Raw genomic sequence first — 18,293 nt, 5'->3', positions numbered from 1 at the left:
TCAAAATATTGGCCAGCCCATGCATTATGACACTATATATAAATAATAGACAACCACAAATCAGTAAACATAACTTACAGCATCCTGAAATTCATAATAAGATGCAAAAATGTTAGAAATGTATGCTGAAATTGCTGCGTTTCATTTTCATTTGACGCAGGCATTCAGCTACACGATGTAACACACTATGCTATTTTATGCATATGTCATAGTAAATGACAACAATTGGCATCAACCAGATTTAAAAAAATCTTAAACCAGACTCAACAAGTAATAATGTCACAAGAATGCATGATGCTAGCCGTACTGGAATCAGTTCATTTTCTACATTTTTTATAGAAATTGTCAATTCACATTTTCATTATAGGAATGAGTCATACATGAAATATATCAGGGAGCGGCATGGACATTCTAACAGACACAATGCTAGCCGTGACATCGCAACTGGATTTGCTCGATTGCAGCATTTAAGATTCTTATTCAGAGGGGGTTGTGTTCAAGTAGATGGCAATTACAGGTAAGTTGTGTGTCATCTATAAAGGTAAAATCAATGACATTTGGGATAATTATTAAGTACAACTTATTCAAGATGCTAATTGTTAATATAATATTATTAATTGTAAATGTATTGTGTTACCAATAGATGTTGTGGTGAAGGCGTGTTGACGATGGCAAGCACCCCACTCTTCCACCGTTACCTTTTTCAAACTCAAGAACGTCTGCGCTCTCATCAACCAGGACAGCCACGTATTAAGGTAAATTTGTCATAGATTTATGTTAATGTTAATTTTTTTGTTCTACAGACTAATATTATATGGCAAATGACTGTGTGATATCAGGTGTTTCTAAGAGCAAATTTATTACTTCCCCCCTCTTTAATGAATTAAAACAAAATAAACCCAATGCAGACCACATGAGGCCAAATATCACCTAGAATAGACAAGCTAAAAAAAGATGCACCAAACACTAAATAAGCAAATTTGTCCATTGGTAGATAGTATAAGATAATTCAATCAATCCATTTAGGAGAACTAATAAAATGATTCCATAGTTAACATTTTTGCTCCATCCACACAAACCACATGTTTGTGTTACATCTAATGCATTACTTTTGAACAAAATATTATAATGTTTTTCTTCTGATCAATTTCAACAGTCAGAATCGCATCCCACGAGCCCAGGAGAGTTCTACACTGCCATGGAATTACTTCAAGTAACAAGGTAACTTTAACAAAAACAATTTGATTTACAAATTGAGACCTTTTACAAACCTGGTATGCCTGACCACACCAGTTAGTTTTGCCAATGAATTGATTCAAACCAGAGCTGCATACATCACAAGGCCAAAAAACACATTTAATTTGTCAGTAATTTGGTAATGCTTCTAAATAAACAAAAACTTTATGCATGATATGACACTCCATCTCAGCTATATATTTCTAAGTGAAGAAAATTTGACTACAATCTTAATCAGCATTGTTAATCTTTTCTTTCTGTTCTAAGACTCATTGGGGAAGAAGTCACCCAAGTGAAGAGCTTTGATGGAGTGAATGACAAGTCTGGAAATCTGTGCCGATTGCATTCACAAGTTAAATGCCGTGTCAAAGGAAAGGTATGAAATACAAAATCGATCATAAATAAACGGAAATTCAGCTTCTGCACAAAATTGCAATATCATGTGTTTTGGACGTGGTATCTAAATGGTAGTATTATGAACACATGAACACGAAGATCGAAGATCATTTGTACCCACAAGATGGCGAATGTAAAATGTGATACAATGAAATATTATATAATTGTCGTGTAAAAATGAAACCTGTATTATAACTTCTTAACAATTTAAAAGAAAGTAAAATGTGACTAAAGTGACAAAGAGCATTAATTGTCATTGAGCCAATGATATAATTTGAATTTCACAGGTTAATATACTTACTTGGTCTCGGGTATCGTTTGGTAGCATTTTGGTTCTTACAGACTTGCCTTTCCTTTTTATGTATGAAGCTAGCTACATGTACATCTTAAACAATATATCTAGGCCAACAGAAGCAGTTCAAACACTAGACCAAATACCTGAAAACTGCTATGAGGTCATGGACAACATATCTGTATCAATACAAGTTTTCATCAGATCAATATTTATAATGTATCTGAAAACAACATTCATATTGATCTATAAATAAAAGCTTCATTCTACAATAATATGTTTCCCCTCTTTATTCATGCAGGATATGTATGGAACTCTAATCAAAACAGCCATGGTAAACCAGGACAAAATAATATGCCACATCCTACCCATGAGAGAGAATGGCACATACTTCAACAATCCAATGTACAAACAATCAACAAGCTGTGTAGCCATCAAGTCACATCATGTTGTAGAAATGGCTGCTTTCACCCACCTATGTACAAGTGATTGTAAAATAGACAAGCATGACATTATTGAATCAGATATTTTCATTTATAATTCTTTCTTTCTTGGTCAATAGATATATTTTCACAGATATTTTTGCCCCTACACATATATGGGACTTATGTAATCGCTAAGATGGTTCTTTGCTTGTTTGTTTGGCTGTCCGGTTGTTTGTTTGGTAGGTTGTTTGTTAATTAAACTATTATTCAACAACTCTTCCTATACCTTTGTACAGGAGCCAAGCGTTGTTAATCCACATGATGAATCCACACTTTTCCAGTAGCGTATACGTGAACGCAAGGTTACGCTACACGTTACGCATAAGCGTGTAAAATTCACCATGCCTTGAACTTATGTGTAAACACTTTCTTAATATTATGTTATTAAAGTAACAGCTAAATATCACCACTTTATTCTTTAGTTTTATTGCTGATATCAAGTTACAGAGAAATCACCAATCTTCTTGCAAGGTTGAGTGGCAATGACAAAAAATCTTCTTGCAAGGTTGAGTGGCAATGACAAAACGGATAGACCTATTCCGAATGAAAAATTCATGTGAATTAAAATATATTTAGCTTGTTATCGTTGTTGAAAGGGATTCAATCTTGTTTCACCGTTGTTCATCACCGATTAACAACTCGCGTCCGCCGTGTCTGCATGGTTTACTTCACTCGCACAGCTAAAGCTGCCCTCGCGAAATAAATCACACAGACGACGGGGACGCATTGTTGTTAATCGGTGATGCACAAGGACGGTGATATACATGATTGAATCCCTAAATCCATTGTGCTATATGATCAATTTCAAACTTGGTTTCGTTAATTCATATAGCGGCCTGGGTGCCTGCTTGTAGTTTGGTGTCATGTTACTTGAAAATATATGCCTTAATTACGAACCACGTAATTCTAGTTATTATATGAATCATGTATATAGTTCTTGTGTTTTCAGTATATAAGATTGTAACAGCAGGCATATTTGATTGTGTTTTATTTCAATAATTGTGAAACGAAGGGCAGATGCGATTAATCAATCTGTGTTCTATCCAATTTACAGTTGTTGTTTGATGATGGCATCCTATTTTGTGTAAAGAAATGCCATGGTATACCCCACTACTTTTGGATAGTTGATATACCATATATCCTCGAATAGTCACTCCCCTTCAAATAAACGCCCACAGCAATTTTTGAATGAAAATAACCCTCAAACTAAATTCCCCAACTGAACAAAGGGCCCAATTTTTGCCTGCAATATTTGAAATTTCACCTGAAATAAAAAAACCAGAGTAAGATCGTAAACTCGGAATCGAACCGGAGGTCATTGATCACAAGTTCAGCGTAAGTTTGAAGCTTACCAAATGATTTTAACGGGATATATCTTTCTAAAAGTGACCTATAACAAACAGCCACCTTTTTGAAAATGGAACGCCCCCAGGGGCGTCTAATTGAGGAAGTACGGTAATCAATTTATAAAGTGTGAATGTTTTAGAATTGCTATAACTTAGGTATAGTGTCTGCTGTATTAATTGGGTATGTACGAATCCTTCCAGTATGCACATCAATATTCGCAATTATTTACAATGTATTAGGATGTTTCAACTTATATTTTTGATGGTTGAAAATGCATGAACTATAACGATATAATTGTAAGAGTAATGGGAGTATTCTTTAAAATATTGTTCGTCTAAAGAGCCACTATTCTCATTCATATAATACAGCAAGTTACTTGATTATTATGCAATTGAACTCAGAGACCACAACCAGGTGATATTCGACTTCATCAGGGCAGGAACCTCAGTACTTTGTTGCAGTACTTTGTCTACAGATGCACCGCCTTTAGATGTACATGTAAACACACTAGTTCAAAATGTATACGACTACGTCCACTAAAGCACACACTGATGTCACTGTCTCAATGAAGTCAAATGGTGAAAGATTTGGATACAAATTATATTGCAAGTCTGGTATGATTGTTCATTTGAGTATAACTTTCTACAATGCCCTAGGATAAGAACATTTTCCCAAAAGTTCATAAACTTTTATACAGTTAATTAACCATGCATGTTACAAGTACAATCACGCATGAATTCAATCATTTCAAGAACACTACTAGCTGGCGACTTTGATTATTGTGCACTTTAACTCCTAAGACTGTAAACCATGTAAATAGTTAAGATATTACACAAAATTGGTAAGCCTGCTAATAGTCTTACTTTAGTGTATTAATCTTCTTATACAATGCTAAGTTCATAAACTTTTAAACAATAATTGAACCATGCATGTTACATGTACAATCACGCATGAATTCAATCATTTCAAGAACACTACTAGCAAGCTCTTTGATTAGTATGCACTTTAACTCCTAAGACTGTAAACCATGTAAATAGTTGGTAAGCCTGCTAATAGTCTTGGTAAGCCTGCTAATAGTCTTACTTTAGTGTATTAATCTTATACAATGCTAAGTTCATAAACTTTTAAACAATAATTGAACCATGCATGTTACATGTACAATCAAGCATGAATTCAATCATTTAATAACATTATAATAGTGTCTTGCCTCATGTTGAGAGTAACACCATGTTGGAACTCGCATAAGATTTGAATCAGCGTGTTTACTCAGTTGTGTCACTACCATAAAGACAAATCACACTTCTATGTGTGAGTATACGCCCTGCACGATTAGCTTAGCGCACACGGTTCTAATCAACCATTGCAAAATCCAACATGGCATTACTCTCAATTTGAAACGAGACTCTTTGAATGTTGTGCACTTGGCACCCTGAGACTGCAACCATGTAAACATCCATTAATATAACACAAACTTGATAAGCCTGCTAAGTATCATAATTTTGTGTATCCATTTTCTACAATGCTCTAGGATATGAACTCTTATTTTTAAAGTTTATATACTTTAATACAATAATTGAACCATGCAGGGCAAGCATAAAATATTGCACCAATAATTAAATAAAACTTTTAATTTAAGATTAAGTTATTTATCTAATCTTGAACTGACTAAATATGAGAATAAACAATTGGAATTTTTTTTTTTATTATGCTCTACCATATTGATTGATTACAAGCAGATCCAATATCTTAATATTTGCATCCACTAATAAAAATATTGGACCTGCCTGTCATCTATCACATAGCTCCTAACTAAATCCCTCAAGATTTTGACATAAGTCCAGCTCCGTTCAAGTCTAGTGATAAGATGACAATCCATGCACTAACCAACTGATCACTGAAGTGCTTAGACTGCCCCTTCCCTAGACTGTGAAATATTTAGTGACCGCTACCAGCATATTCACTGGCTTATGTACACATAGTACACCTCTGAGAGGGTATTTCATGGTTTTAAGATTTCTACTTTATTTAGGACTAATCGTTGCTCAGACCTACTCTGACCTACTATTACACGGTAGAGGATAGTAAAAACAAAAATTGTATATTCTCTGCATTTTGTAGTCCTAAAGGTTATTGATGGAGAAAGTACGGCCATGTTTGATCTGGCTTCATTTTTGCTCAATACTTGTGTAGATTCCTTTGGAGTGTTTACAATAAAGATGTGAACTAATTTATTCCTGAATACAGAGACAAATTCAGAACTATTCATGCTGCTCTGCCTAATTACAAACTGGTTCAATATGTCAGCAGATTTTAAATTTTGTATTGCTAGTTGCTACATTACACTTCAGTAGGCCTTGCAACGGTTGATTGATAAAAAAAATGTGCACACCGCTATTGATTTTCATCTGTTTGTCCAAATCTATACATTGATTTGAGTATGACTAACACACCTAATTCTGACATCAAACATAGAAGATCAGTGTGTTGATATTTGTGTAAATAAACAAATCATGAAAAAAACTTTTGTTGATAAATCTCTGAATGGATTTTACCATTATTGTGTACACATTTCTCCATGTACCATGTTGTATGTAAGGTTTGACATCAGTGTCTTTTGAAAATATCTGTATTCAGCTTCAACAAATGAAACATATCAAAAGACTGATTCAAGTCAGATGACATGACAAATTTATTCATAAGTAATCTGGATAAATGGTAAATACTACCAAGGGTTGCAGGGCAACTGCTAACCCAAAATGAGCTTGATAGCTTATTTTTGCTTAGCAAGATTAAGATTTGCCTGAAGCTATATTTATAGCGTAGAGAGGTACATTGTAGCTAGCTAGTATCATTCACAACTCATTGTTGAAAAAAAATCCATTAAAACAAATCACGATATGAAAGATATATTATATGGTTCTCACTTGTGTGTGCACATTCCTTTTAAGACAAGGCGGTTATCGAACACAAGTCATCTCCTGCTTTAATAACCGCCTGCTTATGTGATGAACTTGATCAGAAAACATTGTTACTATTTTTGCCTCACAGCAGCTGAAGGGGTATCCCATCATGCATTGCAGTCTATCTGCTTGCTCCATAGCAATACATATAAAACATAAGTAAAAGTCATGAGCACTATAGATAGTTACAAAATAATTTAGAGATCATATTTTTCAAGTTTACCAAAGTCTAAGCTCTCCTGATATAAGCGAGTAATAGAAAGTTTAGTGTATTTTTCATGGCTATGGTACGACATAGCATGGTAGCATTCACCTATCACCTGCTGTGGGAAAGACCTTGTCAAATCAAAGTACCTAGTTTCATAAAAATCAATGACCAACCCCACTTCCGTCTTTACCATACCACCTAATCTGACCCAATTTGAACTAATCATCGAAATTAATTGAACACTTAGTATTCACTTTTCTTATACATTTATGGAGTAAATTACAAAGATGGAAGCACCATTGTCTTGAAATCAAGTTTTTCTCGCAAATCAACACCACATCATCTAATTTTGGGCAGAAATAAATCAACCGAGGAGTACATCATTTACAATTAACACAAGTCCTCTCCGGACGTCTATAGAACACCCGGTGGGTAGATACTGGCTATTACTGCACATCTAATTTTTCCTTGGGTGTTTCCTGAAAAAAAACAGACACATATCGAAATTACTGTAAAACCCGGTTCCTGCACTCTGTATATTCACAGAAACTCATAAACGAAATTAGGGGATATTTACAGATAAAAAAAACATAATTGGCAAAATACAATAAAAAGGGGTAATTTTTCTTACACTTGTTTGCAAAATTAAAAAAAGGGTGCTCTTTATTCACCAATCATATGTATAAATTATTGTACTTTCATAGTTTCATTTAATATTCAGATCATTAAAAAATCCAAGTTTGATTTTATAGTTTTGCGCACATACATTAGATCACATAAATTATAAATTTGGATAGACGGAGTGCCGGAACCGGGCAGTAAAATCTGTGGCATCACCTGGACTCCTCATTCTGAATGCACATTCAGATACAAAGGGTTTATAAAGGGTCTAACCAAATAAATTAGAACAACATTCAATCGGATACATGAATAGTTTAATTTGGCTTCATGTGTTAAATCCAATCACGTTTTATTATTTGTAAAAACACAAACGCAAAGCAAGGTCATTAATTAGAGGTTATTTGGAGGGCATTGTGAAAAATCTTTACATTTTCCCCGAGGGAAATTATGAGGTCTAAAGCAAAATGTTTAGATTTTTCACAATACCAGACATGATATTACCAATGCAAAGTTCAGAACCTCATTCATAACTGTCATTTTCAATCTCTTCACTTTACAAAATAAAATACAATATTCCTCAAATTAAACCATTTTTACATTTTGCCTTTCTTAAAATCCATCAGGTTAAAACAGAACGACCAATCACAGAATTGCGAATGACAATCTGTGCAAATGTGGTAGCAACCTCTGTTCAAGCCGTATTGTGTGGCGAACAAACTGCGCGCACACAGGCTGCCATATTTTTGATTGCGTGTTTGAAAAGATTGGGATAGTTTGTAGTGTGTACATCATAATCCTGCACATGTCAACCACAGAATAGAAAATTCAGAATGCTATTTCCAACCTTTAACTGTCAGATGAAATCTCAGGTTACCTACATGGTTTACATAAATGAAGTTCATCACCAACACCCAACTTGAAAGGCACCTTCATTACATATTTCAGATGTTTATCCTCCAGGGGTCTCAGATATTGCTCGATTGGAAAGTAGCATCAATATTATCACTCTAATAGTAAGCCATTTATATCTGGAAGAAAATTCAAAAAGAACTGTCAAAATGCAATTAGAAAATCTATGCAAAGTTAGGTTCAGAGTATAAGGAGGGGGCAATTACAGGGTTAGCACATACGGTTAGAGCTGCCTTAGACTTAGCTTAGGGCCATGTCTTGGGGTTAAGCCCAGGATAACATAAGATTATTTGGTGAGGGAAGCCCTTATTATTTATAAATTTATCAAGAAGTTTTCTATTAATTTGTGTGTAATATTGCATCTGCAAAGGCTAATGGACGGCCCTGAATAGAGCAAATAAGAAAAATAAGACAAATATTTGAATATCTAAAAAAATGGTGATTAACCATAATTTCCTTCAATTTTTAATTGGGTTAACCTTTACCCAAAACATTGTAGTAGTGGACATTTTTGCGGATCATTAAATTTTGCACTTCCAGCACCCGTAAAGCGGTACCGCTTTATAAACACATAATGTATACAAATGACATAAACACACTTTTTGACCTTAGCAGCAGACATCTTGCAGATTGCAAGTATTTTAGGCTTTGTTTGTAGTATTTTTGTTGTAAAGCATACCGTAATTAATTGGGATTTTAAGGTCCTGTGTTCAGTCTATGAGTCTATAATATCGAATTGATTAATTCGAATTAAACAATTCATTGATGTTAGCAATGGGTAGTAGCCATTACTGCCAGTAGACAGGAAGTCTAGAAAGTTGACCTCAACGCTGTAGGTGGTCTTCCTGTGCTTTTGAATGGGATAGCAGAACATTGCCCTCAGCAAATTTTTAGACCAAATTTTTGGATTGTTCAGATTTTTTTCTAAGTTTGTGAGAGCATAACAAGACTATCCGTCGATGGATTGTAATTTGTAAATATTTTTGAAATTAAGTTTGTCATAACATATGAAAAAGGCAGAGACCCCTGCTGTATAATAAATTAGCTAGGTAAGTTTTGAGTAATCTTGGTGAAAATTATCAAAAAAGTGCCTATTCTTTTGTGTGTATGGTCCATCACCTGTCACTTGGTACATGTAGTCTTGTAACATGTCTAATGGCGCTGCCCATGGCCACTCGATGAATTGTTTAATTCAAATTAATCAATTAGATATTATAGACTGGTGTTGTTCTAGATTATTCCAATGGATTTCTAGACCCTGTAAACATGGGTATAGACACCAGAATTATACTTCTAGGACTTTATGAACCCGAGATATAGCCAAATTAATTTTCACTGGCAGCCATTTTCAAATTTTGGCAGCCATCTTGGAATGATAGGTCCCAGGCTGTTGTAAATGACTCTATTGGATTCCCCCTCTCATTTTATTCAGCGTCCTCAAATCTATAAAAAACACATTCAAAACTTCTTGTATTCAAACCGAGTTCGGGATTTCCATTCTGGACCCTACTATAGTAGCAGTTGCTAAAAGAATTGAATCTTGCTGTAATTTAGTATCCTAAATAATCCTAAAATGATCTGTTATTTAGAGAATAAAGGTATTGGTTTTAGCCCTGGAGTGCATCTATCGTCTCATATAACACCGGCGACATCATTATTTTAAGTAAAACAACGAGGCGAAGCCGAGTTGTTTTACGTCAAAAATAATAATGATGTCGCCTGCGTTATATATGAGACGATAGATGCACGACAGCTGCTAAAAACAATACCTTTATTCTCATTCTTAAACACTTCAATTCAAATAGAAATATCATAAGTATATTACAAATTTTAATCAAATTAAATCCTACATTTTATAAGGAACTACCTAGGGCTTAAAATCGATCAGTCCCGTTGTTGCTATGCACCTCCCGATTGGTTCAAAGAGCGAGCACACATATCACGTTGATGCACACACGCTGACCCGTGTGATATCGTGTCATATCACACGGATAAGAACCAATGAGATTGCAGGAACGTTCTCAAGTGTTTAAGAATAAAAGATCATCCTTACCTGATTGTTGACCAAGTCCAAGGAATAAGAAGGATGACTAACACAGATGCAGACAAATCTCTATTCAATATTGGGTGGAAATGATGTCTTCCCAGCAGTGTTGTAGGTCTCGAGCCCAGGTTTTGCAGGTCTTAGTTTTGATGTAAGATATCTAGGTCTCGGTTTCGATTCTCAAAAGTCTTGGTCTCTCTATTATTATTAAATGTTTTTAAGTTTGAGACCTGTCCAGACCTGAAGAAAAAAAAGTCTGTTGTTCATTACAAATTTCATTACTAAATTTCAATGAATGTTGAAACTCACAATCATATATGAAGAGCTTGATTCAAAACCATGTTCTAAACCAAAGTCCACAAACACATGTTTCTGATTTACCTATGCGATATTGCAATGGGTTGTGATGCTATAGGTAAAGTATTTAAATTTCAGTTGGATGCACCTTTATACAAAGCAAGCAGACTGAGAGGATAGATGCATAGTAACAATAATGTGTGAGGCCTTTGGTTCCCAAATGAGAACAAAGTCTGCATATTGTTAAGTTTGGTACAACTCATTGTTCCTAATGTCAAACTTGTCTACTTGTCTAAGTGATTGTGATTGTATCACACAAGTAAATGAGAAACATGTGGTTGTTGACTTAACATGGTTTGAAAACAAGCTGTTCATATGTACGTAGATAATCGAAATATGCATTAATTATAGGTTAATACATGCGTACCACTTGTTGGGAGTGAAATTCTACACAATAATGCACACATACCGAGATGTTGATGCGTCTAATGCACGAGCCACGAAGGAGGGGAGTGCATTAGACGCATCAACATCTCGGTACAAGTGCATTATTTTGTACAATTTCTCATGCAACAAGTGATACGCATTTATTAACCTATTTCATACACAAGAAAAAATCCTGTGATTTTTACATTTTTATAACAAAATTGTCAATAAAAATTTGGAAAATGCAGGCAAATATAAAAATGAACGCGTCCGAAAGCACTGCGAGTACTATACGCGGAGTGCGCGCCCGTGCAATTGTACAACATTTATGCACGGTTAGTAATTTACTAACGGAGGCTCTGATTGGTTCTCACTATCTAGGAGTGTATGAAACTTGAATGTGAACCGAACTGCCCATTTTTTATTTTTTGACTGCATAAAAAATTAAAATGGCTTGATTTATTTTAATGAGTAATCCTATGCAGAGGTTTGCCCTAAATAATATATGAAATGGCAAAAGTAATGCAGTATTATCAATCACTAAAAATATCAAAATATTTAAAACACAATTTTATTTTGTTAAAAAATATCACAAGAGCATGTGATCCAGTGACCCTCCGGATGCTGGGGTCATGCGATGAATGAAAAAGATATTTATATTTGCCTGTATTCATCAAATATTAGGGAGTTTCTAAAATAGATTTTGCAGTTATTAATGATATTCAGATATGAGCTTCCAAATCCAGTTCAACCCCAGGGACACATTATAACACAACTGGAAGGACCCCTGCTTTGAATCGTGCAGATGTGATAGATCACTGAATTTTGCTAGAACAGCGCTGAAAACCCTCCGATTTTGATGATTTCAGCTCTAAAAGACTCATAAATTGATCATTTCTCACATTTCAGGTGATTTTCAACCAGAAAGCCAAGAAATACCCTTGATTTTGACAGTTTGCAAGTCCAAAAGTAAAGACCCACCATATCCAAATTCCAGGGACCATACTTGGCATACCACCAAACATTGACAAATAAAAGAGAATTATTGTGTGCCCCTGATTAGACCGAGATTTCGGTCTCTGAACTTACAGGTCTCGCATAGATGGTCTTGGTCTCGGAAGGTTTGGTCCTGTTTTGGTATCGATCACGGATGGGCAGGTCTCGGTCTCGGAACCTAAAGATCTTGACTACAACACTGCTTCCCAGGATGTCCACTCCAGTAAACCTAGTATGGCAGGATAAAATGAGTAATTGTGAAATCAAACTACCAAATTTGTTCCATTAAGCGCCCAGGGCATTTAACAGAATCATTTTGGTTGGGCGGTTATTTTATACATTGTTTAGGCCAACAAAGACTATAAAAAGCCCCAAAATATTCATCTATAATCATCAGTTTGTCATATGTTTCAGACCATGATTCAGATTTGCATGTTGTAAAGTCACTAGGTGGGCGGTTTTAGGGGCATGGGCGGTTAATGGAACAACTACTGGGTACACCTGCAAATAAGATAATCTGTGTTCCTTAAGGGGGTACTACACCTCTCGATAAATTTGTTTCTATTTTTGCATTTTTCTCAAAAACTAATAACACACTGGTAACAAAATTTATGTATATTATAGGGGCAAAGAATCCGATTACTATACTGGAATTTCAGTGATCCAAGACCAGCGGTTCGTTATTTATGATAAGAAACAAGGTACCGCAAAGATGTACCTCATTTCCTATCATATATACTGAATCGCTTGTCTGAAGTCACTGAAATTTCAGTGAAGTAATTGAATTCCTTGCCTCAATAATATACATAACTTTTGTTACCAGTGTGTTATTATTTTTGAGAAAATGCAAAAATAGTCAAAATTTATCATAGGGTGTAGTACCCCTTAAAGCAGTCACCAACTCAATTACAGACTGTGGTATGCATAAATGGCCATGGCAACATCACAACTCAATAACATTACATTTATTCCTTATTATCCTGAAAAGAGAACAGCACGTAACTTAATTTTTTTAACCAATAAATTAATTAATAAACCAGCAACAAGTCAGTCTGTTAATCATTCAGTTGTGATTATAAACAACCAACTGACCAAATCTAATGGAATCAGAATCTGTAACATTCTTCATTTCATTTGTTTGAAACATACAAACATGTAGAATTTTGTAAAAAATATTATTTACCCTTGTTCCAGTTGCATCATTTTTCTCCTCTTCTTCAACCTCCTCTTCCAGTATAATTGGATGATGGTGGTAAGAATGTAGAACCTTAGATGGATAAACTACTTCTGTCCAACCTGGATGCAGAAAATAGATAATATTATCTGAGGTATACAACAAACAGGAATACAGAGATTTTACCATTGCTGTCAATCAGGGAAGTATAATGGAGACTTATTAATTTAACAGTTACAGGTCTGTCTTTTTTTTTTCATGGGCTCTTCTTCCATTTGTTCCTTCATTTTGAAAAGGATAGTACCGGTATTGACAAATTTGCTCATGAAAAATTGCATAAGTTAAATTATATTTCTTTTTTAAATTTCAATTTGGTAGTAAACAACACCGAAAACACAGTAAACAACTGAAAAAGTTGCTCAAATGAAATTGGGTTGAGTAAAAAAATATTAATAGTTATAATTCCACGGCACGCTATATCTTTATTGAGCTATCCACACAGTATTAAACTATCGTGTAGTCGTGGATATTATTAGTATCATAGAACTCTCGATCAACCAATGAACCATGGGCATCGCGTACATAGGCGAACAACAACATGCGCATGCATATATATGATAAGATCTAATAATGGAAAATAATATCATGATGTGCTGGATGATTGTTCAGTTCAGCAGTATGCTTAAAAAGGAATTCTGCAAAAAAATTATACCCCTTATAAATGTTACAATGATATACATGTATACATCATGTAGGCCTACTTAAAGCAATAATGTGTGATTTGCATTTAGAATAGATTTCTATTTAAATGTTTGTTTTCACAATATCCTCTTTTAATTTCGAGCCAAAGAAATGAGGTATAACAAAGAAAATAGTGATTTCATTCCAGCGCCTACAACGCGTGTACTATGCTCGCCGATCGTAAGGCCCTTCGCAGTTGATTATTAGTTTCCTGTTAAAGATTTTGAAAAAGCGACAAGGTGACTTTTAATTATTAATTATCTTTTATTTTCTTTGAACTATTACAAGCAACTACATTGCCTCGTTTTGACTAGAGTGGGCATTTAATTATTTCACAACAATATTTGATTTTATAAATAAGTGAAGGTGGAGTTGTACTCTTTGTTCATTCATCATTATTGTTGATATTGTTAAAGTCAGAAAATGGCAAGTAGAAGTAGTTTGAAAGTTATTTTAAAGGAGAAAATTAGAAATAAAAATAAAATAATTAATTATTTTGAGATTCAATTTTGGACGCGGGCGGTAAACAGGAAACTAATAATCAAGTGCAAAGGGCCTAACATGTAATACTGCACGGAGCATCGACAGGAGAGCATGGCCTAGCGGTTAAGGCATAGGACTGTGAACCCAAGGGTCAAGGGTTCAAATCCCAGATCCGGCTCTTTGTGTCCTTGAGCAAGACACTTCACTCTACTTGCTTAGTACTTCGGAGGGCACTTTAAGCTGTCGGTCCCATGTGTACATGCATAGTTTCTCACATTAATGTAGTGTGCACGTTAAAGAACGTCACAGGCTATTCAAAAAGAGCAGGGTCATGTTCATGATGTTGAGTGTACTTCAAAATACACTCATTTATTCTAGGTTCCAGAGTAAAAAAAAAAAGTACAGCTTGTCTGTACACAGTGCGATAATACTCATACATATGAGGGAGGCACTTATAAGGAAGAAGAAGAAGACAAGCAGTCGATCGATGAACTCCGAATAAAACCGGGTATGGGTTGACCCGTTTTTTTAATAAAAAGTTAAAATTTTACTGTTATTATAGCCCAGGGTTCGGTTTTTGCCGGCAGGTTTTTGCCGAGAAAGTGGCAAAAACTGGTTTAAACCGGCAAAAATGGCAAAATCTGGCAAAAACTCACAAATAGTCACTCAAATATTTAAAAGTAACACAGAAAGCTCATAAACAGTAACACACAAGTTTTAATGAATCATTCAACATATTTTTTGTCTCATCAAGTCCTTAAAATGAAAAAGTTTTGAATTTGATATATGCCACATTTCGGTTAAATGCACTTGAGCAATGAAAATGCATGCCTTTAATTTCTTAATATGTTACTTATAATTACAAAATTTGGCCTTGTTACACTCAGGAAATTATTTTTGTAACTTAATCATTTGTTTTGAGATGAAAAATCTGGACAATAAATCACTTTTTTAGTTTTTGCCATTTTTGCCGGCAAAAACTGGCAAAAACTGTTTTTGCCAAGCGGTTAAAACCCTGGTTTTTTCCACCAGCGGCAAAAACCTGCAAACCCTGTTATAGCCTATAAGGCTGTCAAGGCTTAGTCTTTTACGAGCTATTTTAGTACTGGCACTGGGCATTATAATAATACAAAAAGTAGAAATCCTAGTAAAATTGAGGGCGTCGCTGAGCCTGTGAAGCAAATCACACATTATTATGGCTTTAGTTTAAGCTTACCTAGTGTAGTGAACACCCCAACGTCGCTCTTTTATTATCATGATTATTGGGTGTCTATTTGTGGAAATCAGTATATGAAATGTCGTAAGAGTCAATGTGCTGACGAAACAAATTTGGACGTAGGCAACTACTGCTACTAGTGAGTCTAGTCTAAATAAGCTTACCAGTTAGTGCATGATGGAAGCCCTGTACAAAATAATTTTGCATGTTGAACATGTGTGTACATGCTGATGGCTCGTGCATGACGAAATTTTTTAATTTATCACTCACGCCCGGGACTCACGCAAGCACGTGCATGTACACCTCAACTTCCAAATTCTGCACAAAAATCCACAAGTCAACTGAATGTCAACACCGATCAGTCCACCGTATGCATATAAACAGCAGACAACACGATGCATACCTCCGATGGTCCATCAGATTTCTAATACTGGCAGTCCATCACATGTTGACATCCAGTGTGACACCAGATGTCAGCATCCGGTTGTAAACAGGAAGTGCCTAAACCGGAGTGACACCGGATGTCACATCCAGTGGACCACCAGTTGGCATCCAGTGGGCATCCGGATGCGCGAAACGCCTGTGTATGTCATTATGTTTATGATAAAGACTGAAGTCTTGCTGGCAGGACTAGCCCTGGTCCATGACTACCGGTACTGAGTTTGACGCAACTTTGAAATCTAAAGCTGCTTGCCTAGCCCGTTGCCTAGCATAATAATTATAACATCTGCATCTCGCATGCATCATGTATAATAGGCCCCGTACGCGTACAAACTTTATCCCTGGACTCTATCCTACAGGCTACAGGCTACAACACATATACAATGTACACAATGATAAGTAACAAGTATTTTTAAGCTTACCTACGGTAGACGTCCGTCCTACCTGATTCATTCTGAATGATAAGACCCGTAAATTGACGGGATTAACACGAACTTGCAGTTTCTGGACAGTTTCCACAGTCGTAGACGATAATAAATCGGACACACGGCCATTAAATCCCACCGTTTTTCTATGATGAACGACTTTTTCTCATAATCATGATAATCTCGGATGACATCGCGCGGCCTTCCTGTTAGCCTGTATCTGAAACGGGGTGAACGTGCACTTCGGCAAAATCGCCAAACGGGATGTATTATACGGTATACCATGAGGGCCAATATTTTCCCAGAAAAAAAAATCCCACAAAAAAAATTATCCCACAAAAAATATTTATCCCAGAAAAAATATTTATCCCAGAAAAAAATATTTATCCTAGAAAAACTATTTATCCCACAAAATACAGTTTTCCCAGAAAAAAAATAGTTTTCCCAGAAAAAAATTTATCCCAGAAAAAATATTTATCCCAGAAAATATTTATCTAAAAAATTATCCCAGAAAATTGCTTTTTCCTTTAATAAATCCGGCCTATAGGCGGGCCTATAGGCCTATCCGGACTTTTTACGTCACTAACACTATAAACATGAAAATGTTGTCTGGTGGGGAAAAAACACATTAGGGGCCTACAAAGATATAAGCCACGAAAAACTCCTGTGAAAAGCATGAAAATGCCCGGAGATAGAACCAAGCCAAAACAAACCCAGGAGATTTCCCGACAACTTACATCCTCTGGTACAAAGATAATATAAACCACCAGTCAACTACTGTTCATACAATCAAATCACACATCATGGAAGTTATTTTAAAATAAAAATACATGGAGATTGGAGATGATCTGTGTCCAGTAAAGAGAATGCACAAGGCAAGAAGCACAAAACATGAAGAGGATTCATTATTCATAAGAAAACAACATATAATTAATTGTACACAGAAGTTGTAAAAAAAGGCGAAATCTCTATTAGGGAAAGACGACAAACCAAACCTACCCACCCCAACACACCCACTCCAAAAATTTGACAGATGTTCCAAAATGTTTGTAATTTGTCAAAATTGGAAACAATAAAATAAGTGACTAAAACAATGAGCCCTTCTTAATACCATGGTTATTTACTAATTTATTTATTTACTTCTTTTTCTTTCTTTTTCTCTTTTTCTCTTTTCTTTTTTCTTTCTTTCTTTTTTCTTTCTTTCTTTCTTTCTTTCTTTCTTTCTTTCTTTCTTTCTTTCTTTCTTTCTTTCTTTCTTTCTTACTTTCTTTCCTTTCTTTGTTTCTTTTTCCTTTTTTTCATTTCTTTCTTTTTTCTTTTTCATTCTTTCCTTCTTTTTTCTTTTCTTTTCTTTCTTTCTTTCTTTCTTTCTTTCTTTCTTTCTTTCTTTCTTTCTTTCTTTCTTTCTTTCTTTAATTAATTAAAATTAATTAATTAATTAATTAATTAATTGTATTTATTTATTTATTTATTTATTTATTTATTTATTTATTTATTTATTTATTTATTCTATTTTATTTATTATTTGTCTGTTTTATTCATTTAATCATGTATTTATTTATTTTCATATTTTTTCCTCTCCCGTGTAAACTTTAA

General features: G+C 34.8%; 1 protein-coding gene and 3 long non-coding RNA genes across 5 annotated transcripts in view; 1 reads left to right on the top strand and 3 right to left on the bottom strand.

Annotated features, from left to right (window-relative positions):
- The window catches only part of LOC140167883 (uncharacterized), a 77,018-nt gene extending 59,950 nt beyond the window's left edge, over positions 1 to 17,068 (bottom strand). The window contains exon 1 of one of the 2 annotated variants that reach the window (XR_011861086.1): positions 16,717 to 17,068. This is a non-coding gene — a long non-coding RNA (uncharacterized lncRNA). Of the gene's footprint in view, positions 1 to 16,694 lie in introns of both variants that reach the window. The other variant, XR_011861085.1, reaches the window with a different exon arrangement.
- LOC140167878 (uncharacterized) lies at positions 218 to 2,486 on the top strand. The gene is made up of 5 exons (XM_072191167.1): positions 218 to 517; positions 644 to 755; positions 1,157 to 1,221; positions 1,504 to 1,612; positions 2,226 to 2,486. Exons 1-5 carry the CDS (start codon positions 288 to 290, stop codon positions 2,484 to 2,486), a joined length of 777 nt encoding a protein of 258 aa, XP_072047268.1. The 5' UTR covers positions 218 to 287.
- On the bottom strand, positions 749 to 10,747 carry LOC140167881 (uncharacterized). Its single transcript, XR_011861083.1, has 3 exons — positions 10,508 to 10,747; positions 8,424 to 8,573; positions 749 to 7,403 (listed from the first exon to the last, which is right to left on the bottom strand). It is a non-coding gene; the product is annotated as an uncharacterized lncRNA (long non-coding RNA).
- On the bottom strand, positions 12,317 to 16,371 carry LOC140167882 (uncharacterized). Its single transcript, XR_011861084.1, has 3 exons — positions 15,996 to 16,371; positions 13,401 to 13,513; positions 12,317 to 12,446 (listed from the first exon to the last, which is right to left on the bottom strand). It is a non-coding gene; the product is annotated as an uncharacterized lncRNA (long non-coding RNA).
- Positions 17,069 to 18,293: the final 1,225 nt, after the last annotated feature.

Source organism: Amphiura filiformis, chromosome 13, assembly GCF_039555335.1.
Source record: "Amphiura filiformis chromosome 13, Afil_fr2py, whole genome shotgun sequence".
NCBI classification, from domain to species: Eukaryota; Metazoa; Echinodermata; class Ophiuroidea; order Amphilepidida; family Amphiuridae; genus Amphiura; species Amphiura filiformis.
Note: the sequence above shows the minus strand (reverse complement) of the source record. Positions and strands in the feature narration are given on the sequence as shown.

Bases quoted from the DNA above. Each gene is read 5' to 3' on its own strand.
- LOC140167878 (XM_072191167.1), top strand. From the start codon at position 288: ATGCATGATGCTAGCCGTACTGGAATCAGTTCATTTTCTACATTTTTT. The intron at 1,222-1,503 runs GTAACTTTAACA...TTCTGTTCTAAG, and splicing joins GAATTACTTCAAGTAACAAG to ACTCATTGGGGAAGAAGTCA. The intron at 1,613-2,225 runs GTATGAAATACA...TTATTCATGCAG, and splicing joins AATGCCGTGTCAAAGGAAAG to GATATGTATGGAACTCTAAT.